The sequence below is a fragment of the Phyllopteryx taeniolatus genome, chromosome 13 (genome assembly GCF_024500385.1).
Source record: "Phyllopteryx taeniolatus isolate TA_2022b chromosome 13, UOR_Ptae_1.2, whole genome shotgun sequence".
Lineage (NCBI taxonomy): Eukaryota > Metazoa > Chordata > Actinopteri > Syngnathiformes > Syngnathidae > Phyllopteryx > Phyllopteryx taeniolatus.
This window is the reverse complement of record NC_084514.1, coordinates 12164352-12181966: the sequence shown is the minus strand read 5'-3', so window position 1 is coordinate 12181966 and position 17615 is coordinate 12164352. Positions and strand designations below refer to the sequence as shown.

The 17615-nt window shown below is 43.6% G+C and overlaps 1 protein-coding gene across 1 annotated transcript; it reads left to right on the top strand.

Moving 5' to 3' along the window:
• Positions 1 to 788: 788 nt before the first annotated feature.
• Positions 789 to 17209, top strand: LOC133487801 (creatine kinase, flagellar-like). The gene is given in 33 exon segments (XM_061794941.1): positions 789 to 1014; positions 1708 to 1895; positions 1996 to 2150; positions 2231 to 2363; positions 5197 to 5368; positions 5435 to 5558; positions 5661 to 5850; positions 5939 to 6116; positions 6185 to 6384; positions 6488 to 6693; positions 6695 to 6863; positions 11327 to 11498; positions 11569 to 11692; positions 11790 to 11979; positions 12072 to 12413; positions 12490 to 12644; positions 12725 to 12857; positions 12945 to 13116; positions 13193 to 13316; positions 13389 to 13578; positions 13658 to 13999; positions 14085 to 14258; positions 14261 to 14458; positions 14557 to 14728; positions 14798 to 14921; positions 15003 to 15192; positions 15274 to 15615; positions 15718 to 15941; positions 15944 to 16082; positions 16178 to 16349; positions 16422 to 16545; positions 16619 to 16808; positions 16880 to 17209. Coding segments are annotated over 33 exon segments (5910 nt in total). The 5' UTR covers positions 789 to 991; the 3' UTR covers positions 17059 to 17209.
• Positions 17210 to 17615: the final 406 nt, after the last annotated feature.

Genomic DNA, 17615 nt, shown 5'->3' with positions numbered 1-17615 from the left:
TAACTATGTTAACCGTTGATCAAATCTTTGTAGTAGTCCAAAATATGAAATAGTCAAAAGAATCTTATTGACTTTGGCCTTTAAGAGGAGACACACACACATACTTTTTCCATCTATCCTGGTCGCCATCACTGACACCCCTTCATTTTTTTTTTTGCATAACCTGTGTAAAATAGCTTCAGAAATCAATGGAAATATTCCAAACAATCTTTTAATTGGAGGTCCAAAGTAATTTGACAGAGATTTTTTTTTTACTTCCAAGAAAAAAACAAAAAAACAGAAAACAGCACGTGCAGCAATATTAACAGCCCTCCCTCATATTTGGTTGCACACCCTTTGGCAGCAATGACAGCCTCCAAACATTTCTTGTATCCATCTGTCAGCTTTTTGCACTTCTATCTCAGGTGGTATTTTCTCCCACTCCTCCTTTGCAAGTTGTACAAGCTCTTGAACATTTGCAGAGTTTTTTCCCCCAGTGGCAGATTTCAGCGCCCCTCAAAGATTTTCAATTGGTTTGAAATCAGGACTCAGTAACACAAATTCCAGGCGGCGTTAGAGGCAACAATGAAACTTTTTTTGTTTTGTTTTGTTTTATTATTATCAAAGAATGACGTGCGCAGCGCTTCGGACTTGGCGATATTACGCATTAGACTGTCCCAAAGCCAAGTTGAGTGTGTGCTGTATCATGGGTTTTTTCAAAAGACTTCAAGCTCCTCCTGTCACCCATACGAAAATGACAGCTTTGTTGCAACGAGTTCTCGACCAAAGCAAACGTCGACCGCACGACGTCTTTGAGCGGTCGCGCGCGTCGTGGCGCGTCGCGCTTATTGTTCACTTCGTAGTGCTGACGATGTGGCTATATAGGTTGGCACACGCGCGTATGAATGTGCTTTTTCGAAACGTTCGGCACTGCGGTCTTCTTCATATCGCCGAAAACTGAGCAGCTTTTCGCGTATTATTAGTGCTGGATCTGTGAAGAGAAGACGCACACATGTCAGACACTATGGAACAAGTGTAAGTTGGACCAAATGTTCAAGAATTACTCACTTATTCAGCTGTAATATGGCGAAATTATTTGGTTGATGTCTCGAGCGTTCTATCCGCAATCTATAGCAGATTCACCACATGCTTCCAAAGTACTAATTTCCCCTGCCATAGGCCTATGTATGAAAGCAAATGGTAGATTCCTGCTCTTTCAAAGTCATCACCCAACCTGGCGTTCAAAAATGTCATCTCAACTAGAGAGCAACATATTTGGCAAAAACATCCAATTCAGTTTTAAGTGGAGAAGTTATAGGTGGAAAATTCCTACCGGAAATTATTGAGCCTACTTTGAACCTTAATAGTACTTATTGAAATGTTAAATAAATAAAAATACATAAAATAAAAATAATTTTAAATAAAACCCTAATAGATTCGCTGGGAGAAATTTCAGCATTCTGTGAATTGCTGCTTTCAGCCCCTTTTGTCTTAACAGCTCGCAGATGGTTGGATAAGAGATTTGCTGTTTTGGCTTTTAGTGATATCGTGCATCGACTAATGCATAGGCAGAAACCTGGGGCATTTACTCAAACAATATCACAAAATCGAAAAAGCGCTTGTGATCGATGTGAAGTTCTCGTATGTCAATTTTCAAGTTTCGGTCAGTTTTTGTTGGAGCTACCTTAATCCAACTGGTTTTGGACTCACTCAATTTAATTTGTCTAGCTCTGATGAAATGGCCAACCTTCAGCTGAGGGAGCGGTCAGTGCAAGATGACTTTCCCAATCTGAGTGAGCACAACAACCACATGGCCAAGTTGTTAACTGTGGACATGTACAGCAAACTGAGGGAGAAATGTACCCCCAATGGCTTCACCATCGACGATGTCATTCAGACAGGAGTGGATAATCCAGGTGCAATTTGATCCACTCTGGTCAAAGTCATGTCAGACTGCAACCTGGTGAGGGTTTTTGCATTGTTGTTGACTGGCTGCTATATCACTGACGAGTGTAGGTCATCCCTTTATCATGACTGTGGGCTGCGTGGCTGGCGATGAGGAGTCATACGAAGTCTTCAAAGACTTGATGGACCTTGTGATTCAGGAAAGACATGGAGGTTACAGACCATCAGACATCCACAAGACTGACCTCGACCCAGAACACCTGAATGTACAAATTAAAAATTCTCCTGGAGCTTGATTGAAAAAAATGTTGACGTTTTATTGTAAATATTTTCTCTGCCTCCCGAGGGGGGCGACGACCTCGACCCCAACTATGTTCTGAGCGCCCGCGTACGAACAGGCCGAAGCATTCGGGGTTATTGCTTGCCACCACACTGCAGCCGGGGAGAGCGACGTGCTGTGGAGAGGATCACACTTGAAGGTAGTGACCAGACACAAGTTTGCTTTCCAGACATGTGAATATGGATTTGATACACATCTTTGACGCCAGAAATATTTGTACGAGGAACATGATGAAAATAGATTAAACTAAGACTTAAATAACTGCATCAAGTCTGACCAAATAGACACGACCAAACTAGGATTTTTCTTTGTAATGATTTTCCAGGCTGTCATCACAACCTCTTTGATTATTTTGGGGGTTATGCAGGTGAAATGTAATGCTATGGGCTTTAAATCTGGGCTTGCTTTTTGTTATTATCTTGCTACACAATGGATTTCCCAATAATAGCAATCTGGTTGCATGAACTTCAAAGTACAGGAAATCATACAAGGAAAGAGGTTAGCTAAGAAGAAGTGGGACACAGGACCGAGGAGAAAGGAATACATTGAGATCCGACGTAGGGCAAAGGTAGAGGTGGCAAAGGCCAAAAAAGCATATGATGACATGTATGCCAGTTTGGACACTAAAGGAGAAAAGGATCTACACAGGGTGGCCAGACAGAGGGATAGAGATGGGAAGGATGTGCAGCAGGTTAGGGTGATTAAGGATAGAGAGGGAAATATGTTGACTGGTGCCAGCAGTGTGCTAGCTAGATGGAAAGAATACTTCGAGGAGTTGATGAATGAGGAAAATGAGAGGCAAGGGAGAGTAGAAGAGGCAAGTTTGGTGGACCAGGAAGTGGAAATTATTAAGGGGGAAGTTAGAAAGGCATTAAAAAGGATGAAAAATGGAAAGGCAGTTGGTCCTGATGACATTCCTGTGGAGGTATGGAAGCATCTAGGAGAGGTGGCTGTAGAGCTTTTGACCAGCTTGGTTGACAGAATTCTAGCGGGTGAGAAGATCGTGAGGAATGGAAGAAAAGTGTGCTGGTGCCCATTTTAAAGAATCGTGATGTGCACAGCTGTGGTAACTAGAGGAATAAAGTTGATGAGCCACACGATGTTATGGGAAAGAGTAGTGGCGGCTAGACTCAGGACAGAAGAGAGTATTTGCGAGCAACAGTATGGTTTCATGCCTCGAAAGAGTACCACAGATGCATTATTTGCCTTGAGGATGTTGATGGAAAAGTACAGAGAAGGTCAGAAGGAGCTACATTGTGTCTTTGTTCATCTAGAGAAAGCCTATGGCAGAGTACCCAGAGAGGAACTGTAGTACTGCATGCGAAAGTCTGGAGTGGCAGAGAAGTATGTTAGAATAGTACAGGACATGTACGAGGGCAGCAGAACAGTAGTTCAGGTGTGCTGTAGGTGTGACAGAGGAGTTTGAGGTGGGACTACATCAGGGATCAGCCCTGAGCCCTTTCCTGTTTGCAGTGGTGATGCATAGGCTGACAGATGAGGTTAGACTGGAACCGTGGACCATGATGTTTGCAGATTACATTGTGATCTGCCGTGAAAGCAGGGAGCTGGTGGAGGAATAGAGAAAGGTGGTGGCCTGCACCGGAAAGGAGAGGAATGCACATTAGCCGAAGTAAGACAAAATACATGTGCATGAATGAGAGGGTTGGTGGGGGAAGAGTGAGGCTACAGGGAGAAAAGATAGCAAGGGCTGAGGACTTTAAATACTTGGTGTCAACGGTCCAGAGCAATGGTGAGTGTGGTAAGGAAGTGAAGAAACGGGTCTGTGACAGAAGAGTTTCTGCTAGGATGAAGGGCAAAGTTTATAAAACAGTGGTGAGGCCAGCCATGATGTACGGATTAGAGACAGTGGCACTGAAGAGACAACAGGAAGCAGAGCTGGAGGTGGCGGAAATGAAGATGTTGAGGTTCGCTCTTGGAGTGACAAGGTTGGATAAAATTGGAAATATGCTCATCAGAGGGACAGCCAAGGTTCGATGTTTTGGAGACAAAGTTAGAGAGAGCAGACTTCGATGGTTTGGACACGTCCAGAGGAGAAATATTGAGTATATTGGACAATAAGGATGAAGAAGATGGAGCTCCCAGGCAAGAGAGCTAGAGGAAGACCAAAGAGAAGGTTGATGGATGTAGTGAGGTAAGACATGAAGGCAGTTGGTGTTAGAGAGGAGGATGCAGGTGATAGGCTTTGGAAAGGGATGACAGATGACACGCTGTGGCGACCCCTAACGGGACAAGCCGTAAGGAAGAAGAAGCAGCAATCTGGTTGCATCTTAGAATTGACTGATACATTGTTTCTCTGATCTTCAAACTTTTTCTGTGGCCTTTATTTGTTACATCAATGAAAATTAGTGAGCCCACCCTAGAAGAAGGCAATGTCAACATCAGTCTACAACATATTAGGTCCACTCAGTTTCTCAGATGAATTTGTACGTTTGGGATCATGAGGTTTCTTGAACCTTTAGTTTTCCATCAGTTTGGTAAGAGTTAATCTTGGTCTAAAAGTGGGAATTTTGAGACTCAATAGACTTTTTAGTAAATTCAAGCCTTACCTTCCTATGTGTCCAGTTTTTTCCCCCTGTCACATTAGTATAAATGTATGTATGTATGAACTACAGGTAAAATCCAAGCATTACTCTTCTTAACAATCAATGTCATGATAATAATAATCCAAATTTGTATACTTTTCACATCTGAACAACAACACATCACCTGTTCCAATACAGTCCCAAAACCAAGGTGCAAGGTGCTACCTTGAAAGCTATATGTATCTGACCTGGATATAAATACCCATAAATAAAAGCAGAACTGTTATAATGTTGAAGCCAAAGTTTTTCAGTGTACTGGAGAGCAAAATAAAAGGAACTGGCCTCACTTCCAGTACTTTTGGAGTGGAAGTCCATAAAGTAGGTACAGGTGATGGAGGTATTATCGGGCTGAGTGTAATCTTCTTGCAGCCCTGGATTCACTAAATGGAGACCTGCAAGGGAAATACTACGCCTTGAAGAACATGAATGACGAGGAGCAGCAGCAGCTCATTGATGACCACTTGCTTTTTGACAAGCCAGTGTCTCCTCTGCTGCTGGCCTCAGGGATGGCCCGTGACTGGCCTGATGGCAGAGGCATCTGGTGAGAATGATAATGTCTCCTATAGCTGCATCAAATTCGGTCATTATGCTGTCTTTTCCCCTTAAGGCACAATGACGACAAGACATTCCTGGTTTGGGTGAACGAGGAGGACCATCTACGAGTTATCTCCATGCAGAAAGGCGGCAACATGAAGGAAGTGTTCACTCGCTTCTGCACCGGACTCAAAGAGGTTTAGCTTTCTTTTAATAGATTTGGTGGTTAGCAAAAGCAAGGTCAAAAGGATGTTAATGCCTGTTATTAATTTAATCGGTTTGGTGTATTTTTTTTTAAGATGGAGTCATTGTTCAAAGAAAAAGGGGAAGAATTCATGTGGAATGAGCACCTTGGATACATTCTGACTTGTCCATCCAACCTGGGTACTGGCCTGCGTGCTGGTGTACATGTGAAACTTCCAAATATGAGCCAACACCCCGACTTTGAGGAAGTTCTTCAACGGCTGAGACTCCAGAAACGTGGAACTGGTACGTTTTTAAATATTGTTTTGTCAAAGTGGTGGAAACACAAACTACGCACTGACATTAAAATAAGAATGTATCATTTGTTAAACAGGCGGAGTAGACACTGATGCCGTGGATGGAGTCTTTGACATCTCTAATGCTGACAGACTGGGCTTCTCTGAGGTGGAGCTGGTGCAGATGGTTATCGATGGGGTCAAGGTGCTGGTAGAGATGGAGAAGAGACTGGAGATACAAGAGCCAATTGATAACCTCATGCCTAGCGTCCAGAGGTATAACCAAATAACAGTTGTCTTCGAAGTCCAGTTCTGGACTCATGCTTTCATGTATTTCTATTTAGAATCTCAAAAGAACCTGAGGAAAAGCCTCAGCCTGAGCCAAAGAAGCTGTCAGCTGAGGAGGAGTTCCCAGATCTCAGTCAGCACAACAACTACATGGCCAAGTACTTAACCTTGGACATGTACAAAACACTGAGGGAGCGAACTACAGCCAATGACTTTACCATAGATGATGTCATCCAGACAGGCGTGGACAATTCTGGTAGCTACCATAACATGTTCCTGTCCGCCAATTAAGTAAAGTTGTTAATCTGCATGTCCCTCTTTCCACTGTTGACCATATTACACAATGATAATGCATGCAGGTGACCCTTTTATCATGACGATGGGATGTGTGGCTGGAGATGAGGAGTCATATGATGTCTACAAAGACATGATGGACCTTGTGATTCAGGATAGACATGGAGGTTACAAACCAACTGACAAGCACAAGACCGACTTAAATCCAGAGAAACTAAAGGTGCAGCAGCGTATCACCAGGACCTTGATAATATTGACAAATACAGTACTGACAATGTTCCCTATTATTGTCTGTTGTGCCTCCTAAGGGAGCCGAGGACCTTGACCCCAACTATGTTCTGAGTTCCCGTGTCCGCACTGGTCGCAGCATCCGTGGCTTCTGCCTGCCGCCACATTGCAGCCGTGGAGAGAGACATGCTGTGGAGAAGCTCTCCATCCAAGGTAATGACACAGCTTTCTAAGATCCCAACCATAAGCAAAGCAAAGCAAAACAGCTTATAAACATAGAAAAACATAAAGGTACAATTAAAACAGCGTACAGTGAAAGAAATATCATTTAAAAGTGGAAATGCTTAAAAAAGCATGAGAAAGAAGAAGTTTTTAACCTGGACTTAAAAACATGCACACTTGGGGCTGTCGTCATTTCTGTTGGCAACTTATTCCATTTGTGTGCAGCATAATACCTAAATGCTGCTTCATCATGTTTGCTTTGGACTCTCTGCTCCACTATTTGACCCAAGTCTGTTGATCTCAGAGCCCTACTGGGTTTATATTCCAATAGCATTTCTTTCATGTATTCAGGACCAAACCGTTCAGTGATTTCTAGACCAATAGCAGAACTTTAAAATCTATTCTAAAGCTGACTGGAAGCCACTGTAAAGACTTTAGAATTGGAGTAATATGCTCTGATGTGGCGGCACGGTGACCGACTGGTTAGCACATCTGCCTCTGAGGACCGGGTTTCAAATCCCGGCCCCGCCTGTGTGGAGTTTGCATGTTCTCCCGTCCCTGCGTGGGTTTTCTCTGGGTACTGCGGTTTCCTCCCACATCCCAAAAACATGCAGGGTAGGTTAATTGAAGATACATTTCCCGTAGGTTTGAATGTGAGTACAAATGGTTGTTTGTATCTATACCCTGCGATTGGCTGGCAACCAATTCAGGGTGTACCTCGCCTATCACCCGGAGATAACCGGGATAGGCTCCAGCACGTGAGGATAAGTGGAATGGAAGATGAATGAATGAATGAATGCTCTGACGTCTTTGTTCTGGTCAGAACCCGAGCTGCAGCATTCTGAATGAGCTGCAGTTGTTTAAAAAGTTAATTTCATTTATCTACTGTTAGGAGTTCTGGAGCTATCTCGGGGGGTTGGGAGCTTGTCTACCACAGCAAACAGTGTGCAAGTCTTGTTGAAGTTCTTACTGATGATTTCAGAAAAGAGCTGCTTTCTAGCACTGACTAACTCTTAGTTAAAATTATAAAGAAAGATGTCTGGAGAGGTCATAGTCAATTTGGAGTTCAGTTTCTCTCCACTTACGTTCCGCCTTCCTACACTTTGATTTAGAGGTCTTTACCATCATAGTGCTCCCCCACAGTGTTCTAGGTCAAGATTGTCTTAGTTTTAATAAGAGCGATAGCATTCATGACATTTGAGATTTTCCAGGTGAAATTATCCAAAAGTCCATCAACTGTCTCAGCATTCACAGTTTGTGGCACAGCCATGGTCTCCATAGAATTAGTGGCGGTACTCTTATATGTACCTTTTCTTAATAGACATAGAGGTTGGCTGAACTTTTGGAAGAATCTGTAATTCAAAGAATACACAAAAATGGGCAAAAAGCCATATCCTAAATGTGAATTGATAGAATTTCAACATCCTTAGAGATGACAAGGTCAAAGATGTGACCTTGAGTTGGACTCTAGTTAATATGTTGAGAGAGGTCAAATGTGTCTAGCAGCGGGTGCTATGGCTCGATACTTTTACTCCGTTACAATGATCGACATCCCATTCGCTACTTTTATTCATTCCTGCGTGTGCGCGTCTATTTTTAGACTCCATCTTTGACTTCCGTATAAGGTGCCAGTTGCACCAATCAGACGACACAAGGCAGTCACATGACCGCACACGTAGCCTTCGTAAACCAAGCAAAATGACTAATTTTGGGGGGGAGGGAGGAGGAAACAGCAACGTGAGTGTGTTTAGTTTCCAGACTCTGAAAAACATCAGCTTAGTCATGCAGCTCTTAAATTGTAACTGTCCAAACCATTTCAGCCCACTTCTAACTTGAGAAAACACCTTGCGGTAAGTTGCAGATGTTTCTGTTGTTGTTTTGACAGTGATATGGCAATATTAGCTCTATCATATGGTGTCGCACACACACACACACACAATCACTCAAGTCTGTTCAGCAAACAGCTTCTTCATGCAGTCATTTAAGTATATAGCAAATGTTTGTAGGGCCCAATGTCTGTGTTGTTGGTTTTTGGGCAGTTTAAAATTGAAATGGTGGCAGATATGTGTCAACTCCCATATATTATTTTTTTATTTTATTGGATGTTCATGCTCTGATTTAAAAACAAAATCAGAAGTTACTCAAGTTACTCTTTACTTGAGTATTTTTTCATTTAGTACTTTCCTCCTCATACTCAAGTAAATAGTTGGATGACTACTTTTTACTTGAGTCATATTATTGTAAAGTAACAGTACTCTTAGTTGAGTACAACATCTACCCACCTCTGGTTATTGCCAACATGAATCTCCCGTTATGACAAAATAGTTGTTGTCAGTACAAATAACTGACAGCAGTTCTGAAAAATCCTCCATAAATTTTCTATTGTATCTCGGAGGCCTATGAATTATTAAAACAATAACCTTTGGGTCACCTTTAACTAAAAAAGAGCTATTAAAAAGAGCTAAAATCACCCAGTATAATTTCTTTACACTGAAAAAAATGACAGAAAAATAACAGCAATACCACTGCCTCTTTTCCTAAATGGTATTACAGCGACTTTCTGTTAACTATGTTTCATTTAGTCACAAAAAGTCCCAATCATGGGCTGTAATGATGTCATTAATCAACATTGATTTGTTACCCAGTGACCCGATTGAAAAGAGCAAGTCTCGTAGAGATAACTGGAGACTATGGTTTGATAGATTCACATTTTATCCTCACTAAGTTTGTAGTTCTACTCTTTTTGTCCCATATTTCTTTGATGACTTTCTCTCCCTTGTAATTACAGAGATGAAAAATGCCTGATCTCCATAAGTGTCTGACTTATTCTGCAGTCATATTCGCAGATAAGATTCTTCATGGGTGGAGGGTTCCTTTGCATCTTAGTGGATGGTGGTTTCAGGCGAGGGGGGATGGGAGGAAGATCTTGGTGTGGTGTGCGTTGGATTTCAATATTGAGAATAGTCTGTATCCTGTCCGTCACACCTAAACAGCATTTAGGCTGGTAGAGAGTGAGTTTTGCATTGGGCTTTGGTGCAATGCGGCAGGGAGGGGTGTGGGAGATTCAACGTGCTGGGTCATCTGTCATTCACGCTGATTGTTTGGATGCCACTGATGAATCTCTGCACCTCGTGCCTTAACTCTTGTTCCTCCAATTTGTTTGGGAACAACTGCATCTTTTTGCCCTCAACAAGGCTAGTGTTTTCTTTTGGGTCCACTGAATGACGAACACAATAAAAAATGTTGGCAGCCAATAACGTCTGTAAGTTTGCGCTCCCAAGTAACGCAGATATTGTCAATGAAACTCAAGATAGTGTAGTACACACTTCTTTGACCCACTTAATTTAATTGACTGAGCCTAGAGAAACGTTCATCTCCTAATCGCACTAGTGGGATAGGTCTACTTATGAAAACCTCAGCTTACAGACATTGCACTTTTGTTAGTAGATCAATGAAATCTCGCTTCAGTACCTCTGCTGCGGAGAACGTCCAGGGCCCCTGTGTGTATAATGACAGATTTAACAGTTGGGTGCTGATTAGTGATCTGGATTTTTTTAGAGATCAGACACCATGTTATTGGTAAAACACAGTACTTTGGTGTTCTTCTCACTGCAAAAAACGTTTCACATCCTTGACAGCTCCATCACCAACTTAATGTTTGGGGTGCCATTTTTTTCTTGTATGATTTAGTTTCATACCTTTCAGGGGTGGTGGGGGATGAGCATTCTTTGCCAGGGTCTTCTAAAAGTGGCTCAAATCTATTTGTAAGTCTGATGTCAATGTTTTGCATTGACTCGCGTCCTTTTTTTCTTGCCCTTCACTGTAGCGACCTTCCACGACCCCTCAGTCGGGGTTGAAGCAGCCCGCAACGCAGGCCAGCCGGATTCCTTTGTAATCTGCTGGTGTTATGTCCTCCCTTTTAGATGATCATCATCTGATCATCCGTCCTTTTTGTTGAGCTAATTGGCTGTCTGTTAGCACACTTCTGCTCACAATTTTGAGACAAGTAGTGGTTTAATTCCCTGACTGTCCATTTACATCTACATACTCTTCAAGATGGTGGACTTGTTTCCAGGATTGACATCCTCTGCAGCAGGCAGTGATAGTCCTCAGTGGAAAAGGGAGGCATCTTGATAGCTGGTCTTGTTGCTAATAGCAGGCTTGTGCTACATAGCAGGCCATGCTCACATAAAGGTGAGAGTGTATCAGAAAATAGTGGAATATGGCAACAACTGACTATCTACAAAAAAGTACAGTCCACAGGTTTAAAAATATCCAGGAGTCGCTGCTTCTAATTTTTTGAGAAAAGCAAGCTTATCAGCAAGAAAAAATGTAAACAGATGCGAAGCAAGCAGAGTGAGCAAAAAAAGAATCTGCACTGTATGAGAGCGCGAGAAAGCTTCAAGTCTTTACTGGTATGGAAATGTGAACATTATCCTCTGTTGCTCTTGCAGTTCTGGAATCACTGACTGGAGACCTAAAGGGGAAATACTATGCATTAAAGGACATGACGGAAGCTGAGCAGCAACAGATGATTTATGACCACTTCTTGTTTGAAAAGCCAGTGTCCCCTCTGCTCCTGGCCTCAGGGATGGCCCGTGATTGGCCCGACAGCAGGGGCATATGGTGAGACACGCTGGCAATTAATCTGGAACAGTTAGGACATTTGGAATTTACATTATATTTTCATTCAAAGGCATAATGAATACAAGACATTCCTGGTGTGGGTGAATGAGAAGGACCATCTGAGGGTGATCTCAATGCAAAAAGGAGGCAACATGAAGGAAGTGTTCACTCGCTTCTGTGATGGACTTGCAGAGGTTTATAGTTTATTCATTGAATATTTTATCCCCTTTAGTTGATTTTGAGGATCTGATGTTTAACACATGGTTATTTTAATGATCTGATCATATTTAGATGGAGTCCTTGTTCAAGAAGAAAGGTCATGTATTTATGTGGAATGAGCACCTTGGCTACATTCTGACTTGTCCATCCAACCTGGGAACTGGTCTGCGTGCCAGTGTTCATGTGAAGCTGCCAAACTTGAGCAAGCACCCAGAGTTTGATGAGGTTCTTAGGAGACTGAGGCTGCAAAAACGGGGAATAGGTACAGGTAAATCTGCTCCAAGTGATGTAGTTTATTTCAAAACTAAACCTTAAAATGCTGAAGTTCACAAAGAGATCTTATATTTGTATCAGGTGGTGGGGACACAGCTGTTGTGGATGGAGTCTTTGACATCTCCAACATTGACAGACTGGGTTACTCTGAGGTGAAACTGGTCCAGATGGTGGTCGATGGGATCAGGGTGCTGGTAGAGATGGAAAAGAGGCTGCAAATGGATGAGTCCATTGACGACCTAATGCCCAGCAACATTGAGCTGAAGGGTTTGACAGCTCAGGACGAGTTCCCAGATGTCAGTAAGCACAACAACCACATGGCCAAAATATTAACTTTGGAGATGTATAAGAAGCTGAAGGATCGCACAACTCCCAATGGCTTCAGCATTGATGATGTCATCCAGACAGGCGTGGATAATCCAGGTACACTAACTCACCCTGAGAATTGGTCATTATTTGGACTTTGATTTGGGGATTGACTAATACTATATATTTGCAGGTCATCCCTTCATCATGACAGTAGGCTGTGTGGCTGGAGATGAGGAGTCTTATGACGTCTTCAGAGAGCTGCTGGACCTTGTGATTGAAGACAGACATAGAGGTTACAAAGCCAAAGACAATCACAAGACTGATCTCAACCCAGATAATCTGAAGGTGTAGCAGCATTTCACAATGACTTGGCCACAACATTTGTACTGCAGAGAAACCAATTTGCTGTATTGCGTATGCTTCAGGGGGGTGATGACCTAGACCCAGAATATGTTCTGAGCTCCCGAGTCAGAACAGGCCGGAGCATCCGTGGTTTCTGTTTGCCGCCACTGTGCAGTCGTGGAGAGAGACGTGCCATTGAGAAGCTCTCTGTTGAAGGTAAAAGTGCAGATAATTGTGAGGTTCAAGTGGCTGCAGGTTGTATATCGTATCACTGAACACTAACATTGAGTTTTCAAAATTTAGCCCTGGACTCACTGAGTGGAGACCTACAGGGAAAATATTACGCCTTGAAGAACATGACCGAGGAAGAGCAGCAGCAGCTGATTGATGACCACTTGCTGTTCGACAAGCCAGTGTCCCCTCTGCTGCTGGCTTCAGGGATGGCCCGTGACTGGCCTGACGGTAGAGGCATCTGGTAAGACGCTACATAGCTGGCCTTTGTGGGTGCATTTCACCTGAGAATACATATAACATTCATGCTTTCTTTCAAGGCACAATGAAAACAAGACATTCTTAGTGTGGGTGAACGAGGAGGACCATCTGCGAGTGATCTCCATGCAGAAAGACAGCAACATGAAGGAAGTGTTCACTCGCTTCTGCTGCGGACTCAAAGAGGTTTTGAGAAATCCAAGAGAAAGATGTTTGATCAATTTTGTCTTGTGATGACCTGATTACCATCTGTTTTAGATTGAGTCCTCGATTAAGCAGAAAGGCGAAGCATTCATGTGGAATGAACACCTTGGCTACATCCTGACTTGCCCCTCCAATCTAGGCACTGGTCTACGTGCCGGTGTGCATGTGAAGCTACCAAACATGAGCAAGCACCCTGAGTTTGAGGAAGTTCTTAGGAGGCTGAGGCTCCAGAAACGTGGAACTGGTACATGCAAACCTTTGGTCAAAGTTATCTTACTTGTAGAGAATTGTTTGAAGTAAATTTAATCACTTCCATTCATCAGGTGGCGTGGACACAGATGCTGTGGACGGGGTTTTTGACATTTCCAATGCCGACAGGCTGGGTTTCTCTGAGGTGCAGCTAGTCCAGATGGTGGTCGTTGGCGTCAAGCTGCTAGTAGAGATGGAGAAAAGGCTAGAGAAGGAAGAGCCCATTGATGACCTAATGCCAGCTGACCTTCAGCTTAATGTGTTCTCTGCTGAGGAAGAGTTCCCAGATCTCAGTCAGCACAACAACCACATTGCAAAGTCCTTAAGCCTGGAAATGTACAAGACGCTGAGGCAGCGTTGCACCCCTAACGGCTTTACCATAGATGATGTTATTCAGACAGGTGTAGATAATCCAGGTACAGTACCTTGCTTTGAGTCAATTCCACACTTTATTTCAATTCTGCATTTTGTCTGTTCTCTCCCTGTGCCTAATGTGTGTAGGTCACCCCTATATCATGACTGTGGGCTGTGTGGCTGGAGATGAGGAGTCATACCATGTCTTCAAAGACTTGATGGACCTTGTGATTCAGGAAAGACATGGAGGATACAAATCAAGAGATATGCACAAGACTGACCTGGACCCAGATCACCTGAGGGTAAAGCAGCATTTTACCAGGACCATTTTAAGACTAATATTTGATTGGTATGGCCGAAAAACCTAATGTCTGCTCTGCCTTCCAAGGGGGGCGACGACCTGGACTCGAAGTACGTTCTGAGCTGCCGAGTCCGAACAGGCCGCAGCATCTGTGGTTTCTGCTTGCCGCCACTGTGCAGTCGTGGAGAAAGGCGTGCTTTGGAGAAGCTTTGCATTGGAGGTAAGCCCCAGGCCTTATGAAGAAGCCAGATTGTGCCATTTAGTAACTGCAGGGGACAGAACTAAATAATTTGATCTTGCTTGGTGCTCTGCCTGCAGCTCTAGATACACTATCTGGAGACCTTAAGGGGACATATTATGCCTTGAAAAGTATGACAGAGGATGAACAGCAGCAGCTAATCGATGACCACTTCCTGTTTGACAAGCCAGTGTCACCTCTACTGGTGGCCTCAGGGATGGCCCGTGACTGGCCTGATGGCAGAGGCATCTGGTAAGAGTTTATGTCCTAAATTTGGATAAGATTTAGGAAGATAAACCATTAATGTTATTCCTTTAAAAGGCACAATGACAACAAAACATTCCTGGTGTGGGTGAACGAGGAAGACCATCTGCGAGTGATTTCAATGGAGAAGGGTGGCAACATGAAGAACGTGTTCAGTCGCTTTTGCACTGGACTCAAAGAGGTTTGTTGATAAACATTAATTGTTGGTTAAATATCGGGGATAATGCATAATCCTGTGATGACCTTACTTGGTCTTGTTCAGCTCGAGGATGTGATTAAGGAGAAAGGTGAGGCCTTCATGTGGAATGAGCATCTCGGCTACATCCTGACTTGCCCCTCCAACCTGGGTACTGGTCTGCGTGCTGGTGTACACGTAAAACTTCCAAACATGAGCAACCACCCCAAGTTCGAGGAGGTTCTTAAGAAGCTGAGGCTCCAAAAACGTGGAACCGGTACATGCATCCTCCTTTGGTTGCGAGGCATCCTGTGTCTGCTTGATTCCCTGGAGTACGCTGATTTCTTTTTTCTCTCAGGTGGCGTGGACACAGCTGCTGTAGATGGAATCTTTGACATATCAAATGCCGACCGACTCGGCTTCTCAGAAGTGCAGCTTGTCCAGATTGTGGTTGATGGTGTCAAGTTGCTGGTGGATATGGAGAAGAAGCTGGAAAAGGGTGGCTCCATCAACTCCCTGATGCCTGGTAAACTTAAGATGAGGAAGCTTTCACCTGAGAACGACTTTCCAGATCTCACTATGCACAACAACTACATGGCCAAGTTTTTAACACTGGATCTGTATAAAACACTGAGTGAGCGCAAAACCCCTTATGGCTTCACCATTGACCGCATCATCCAGCCAGGCGTGGATAATCCAGGTACAAAGTAATTGTTCATTCTGAGACTTCATGTTACAGTCCGGTCCGATTTGGTGAGGATTTCACCATCTGGTCTATCCATTCCACTGTTGATGTGTGCAGGTACCCCATTTACTATGTCTCTGGGCTGTGTGGCTGGCGATGAGGAGTCGTATGAGGTCTTCAAAGAGCTGCTGGACCTTGTCATTGAGGATAAACATGGAGGTTATAAACCAACAGACATGCATAAGAGTGAATTCAACCCTGACAGCCTCGTGGTAAAGCAGAGTTCTTTCTTAATCATAAAGACACATTGTGTAAGGATTTGTACTGTAATTCTTGTTTTGCCCCCAAGGGGGGTGACGACCTTGACCCCAACTATGTTCTGATTTCTCGTGTCCGAGCGGGTCGCAACATTCGCGGCTTCCGCTTGCCGCCACATTGCACCCGTGGAGAAAGACGTTTTCTCGAGCAGCTCTCCATCGAAGGTAATGGTTTTGGGCTGCTTGACACAATAGAAATATCTCTCACAGAAATGTGGAACTTGTGCAATCTTGGGTGTGTAAATGTTCCTTTTCTGCAGTTTTGGGATCACTAACTGGAGATCTGAATGGGAAATACTTGTCATTGAAGAGCCTTTCAGAAGCTGAGCAGCAGCAGATGATAGACGACCACTTGCTGTTTGAGAAGCCAGTGTGTCCTCTGCTACTGTCCTCAGGGATGGCCCGTGATTGGCCTGATGGCAGAGGTGTCTGGTGAGAAACGACTGCCTCCCAATGTTTTCGATACATGAAAACAAAAGTCAAATTCATGTCTTCTCTTGAAAGGCACAATGATGGGAGTACATTCTTGGTGTGGGTGAATGAAGAGGAGCATCTAAAAGTGATCTCCATTGAGAAAGGTGGCAACATGAAGGCAGCGTTGACTCGCTTCTGCAGTGGAATTCAAGAGGTATGTTCAATAAAATCAAACAAATCCATGACACAGATGTTGACTCTGATCTCATAGCACTGGTTCTTTTTAGGTCGAGTCCAAGCTCAAGGAGAAAGAGTTTGAATTCATGCGGAATGACCACTTAGGCTACATCTTGACTTGCCCATCCAACCTGGGCACTGGTCTGCGTGCTGGTGTGCATGTGAAGCTGCCCAACATGAGCAAACGCCCTGAGTTTGAGGATGTTCTTAAAAGGCTGAGGCTTGAGAACCGTGGAACTGGTATACAGCTTTCTTTGGTTCAAATCTGATTTGCCTTCAAGTCAGGCCTTGAAATGTTATTTGTTCTTCAGTGGGGGTGGACACTGCGGCAGATAGTGGAGTCTTTGACATCTCCAATGCTGACAGAATGGGCTTCTCTGAGGTGCAGCTGGTGCAAGTGGTCGTGGACGGCATAAAGGTGCTCGTGGAGATGGAGAAGAGGCTTGAGATGGAAGAGGGTATTGATGACCTGATGCCCATCCAGAAGTAGAACCACTGACCACCGTCCTCAGTTTGCTTTTGTGTTTTCAGCCAAGAATTCTGTCACCATTTTGTGTTCATGATTTGTTGTGTTTTGAAACAGTTCCTTAAAACTGTTACGATGAACACGAAATAAAGTGATTGAACCTTTCATTCTCAGACACCCTGTGTGCGAATGCATTCCTTTGACTTTGTCACCGTGCCTTCCAATACATTTTCAGGTGTATCTGCTTTCCACAAATGATTGAGATATTCTACACCTTGTTTGAATTCTACTGATTTGATGAGCATACTCATGTCTGTATAGCTTGGACAATATTGTAACACTATTGTAACACCACAGGTCTACGGATTAGTATCCAAATACAGCAATTACGGTCCCAATGAGCACTGCAATCGAAAATGAAAAAGATCGCAGTCCAGCATTCCACTGAAAGCACAATGTGTAACCATTTATCAGACCCCTATGGTGATGACCAGAAGGAAATGACTCAGTAACATGTTGGCTAAAATGCACCTAAAAAGCACGTGAAAAGGAACAGCTGTTCTTCAGTAAATATAGCTAAC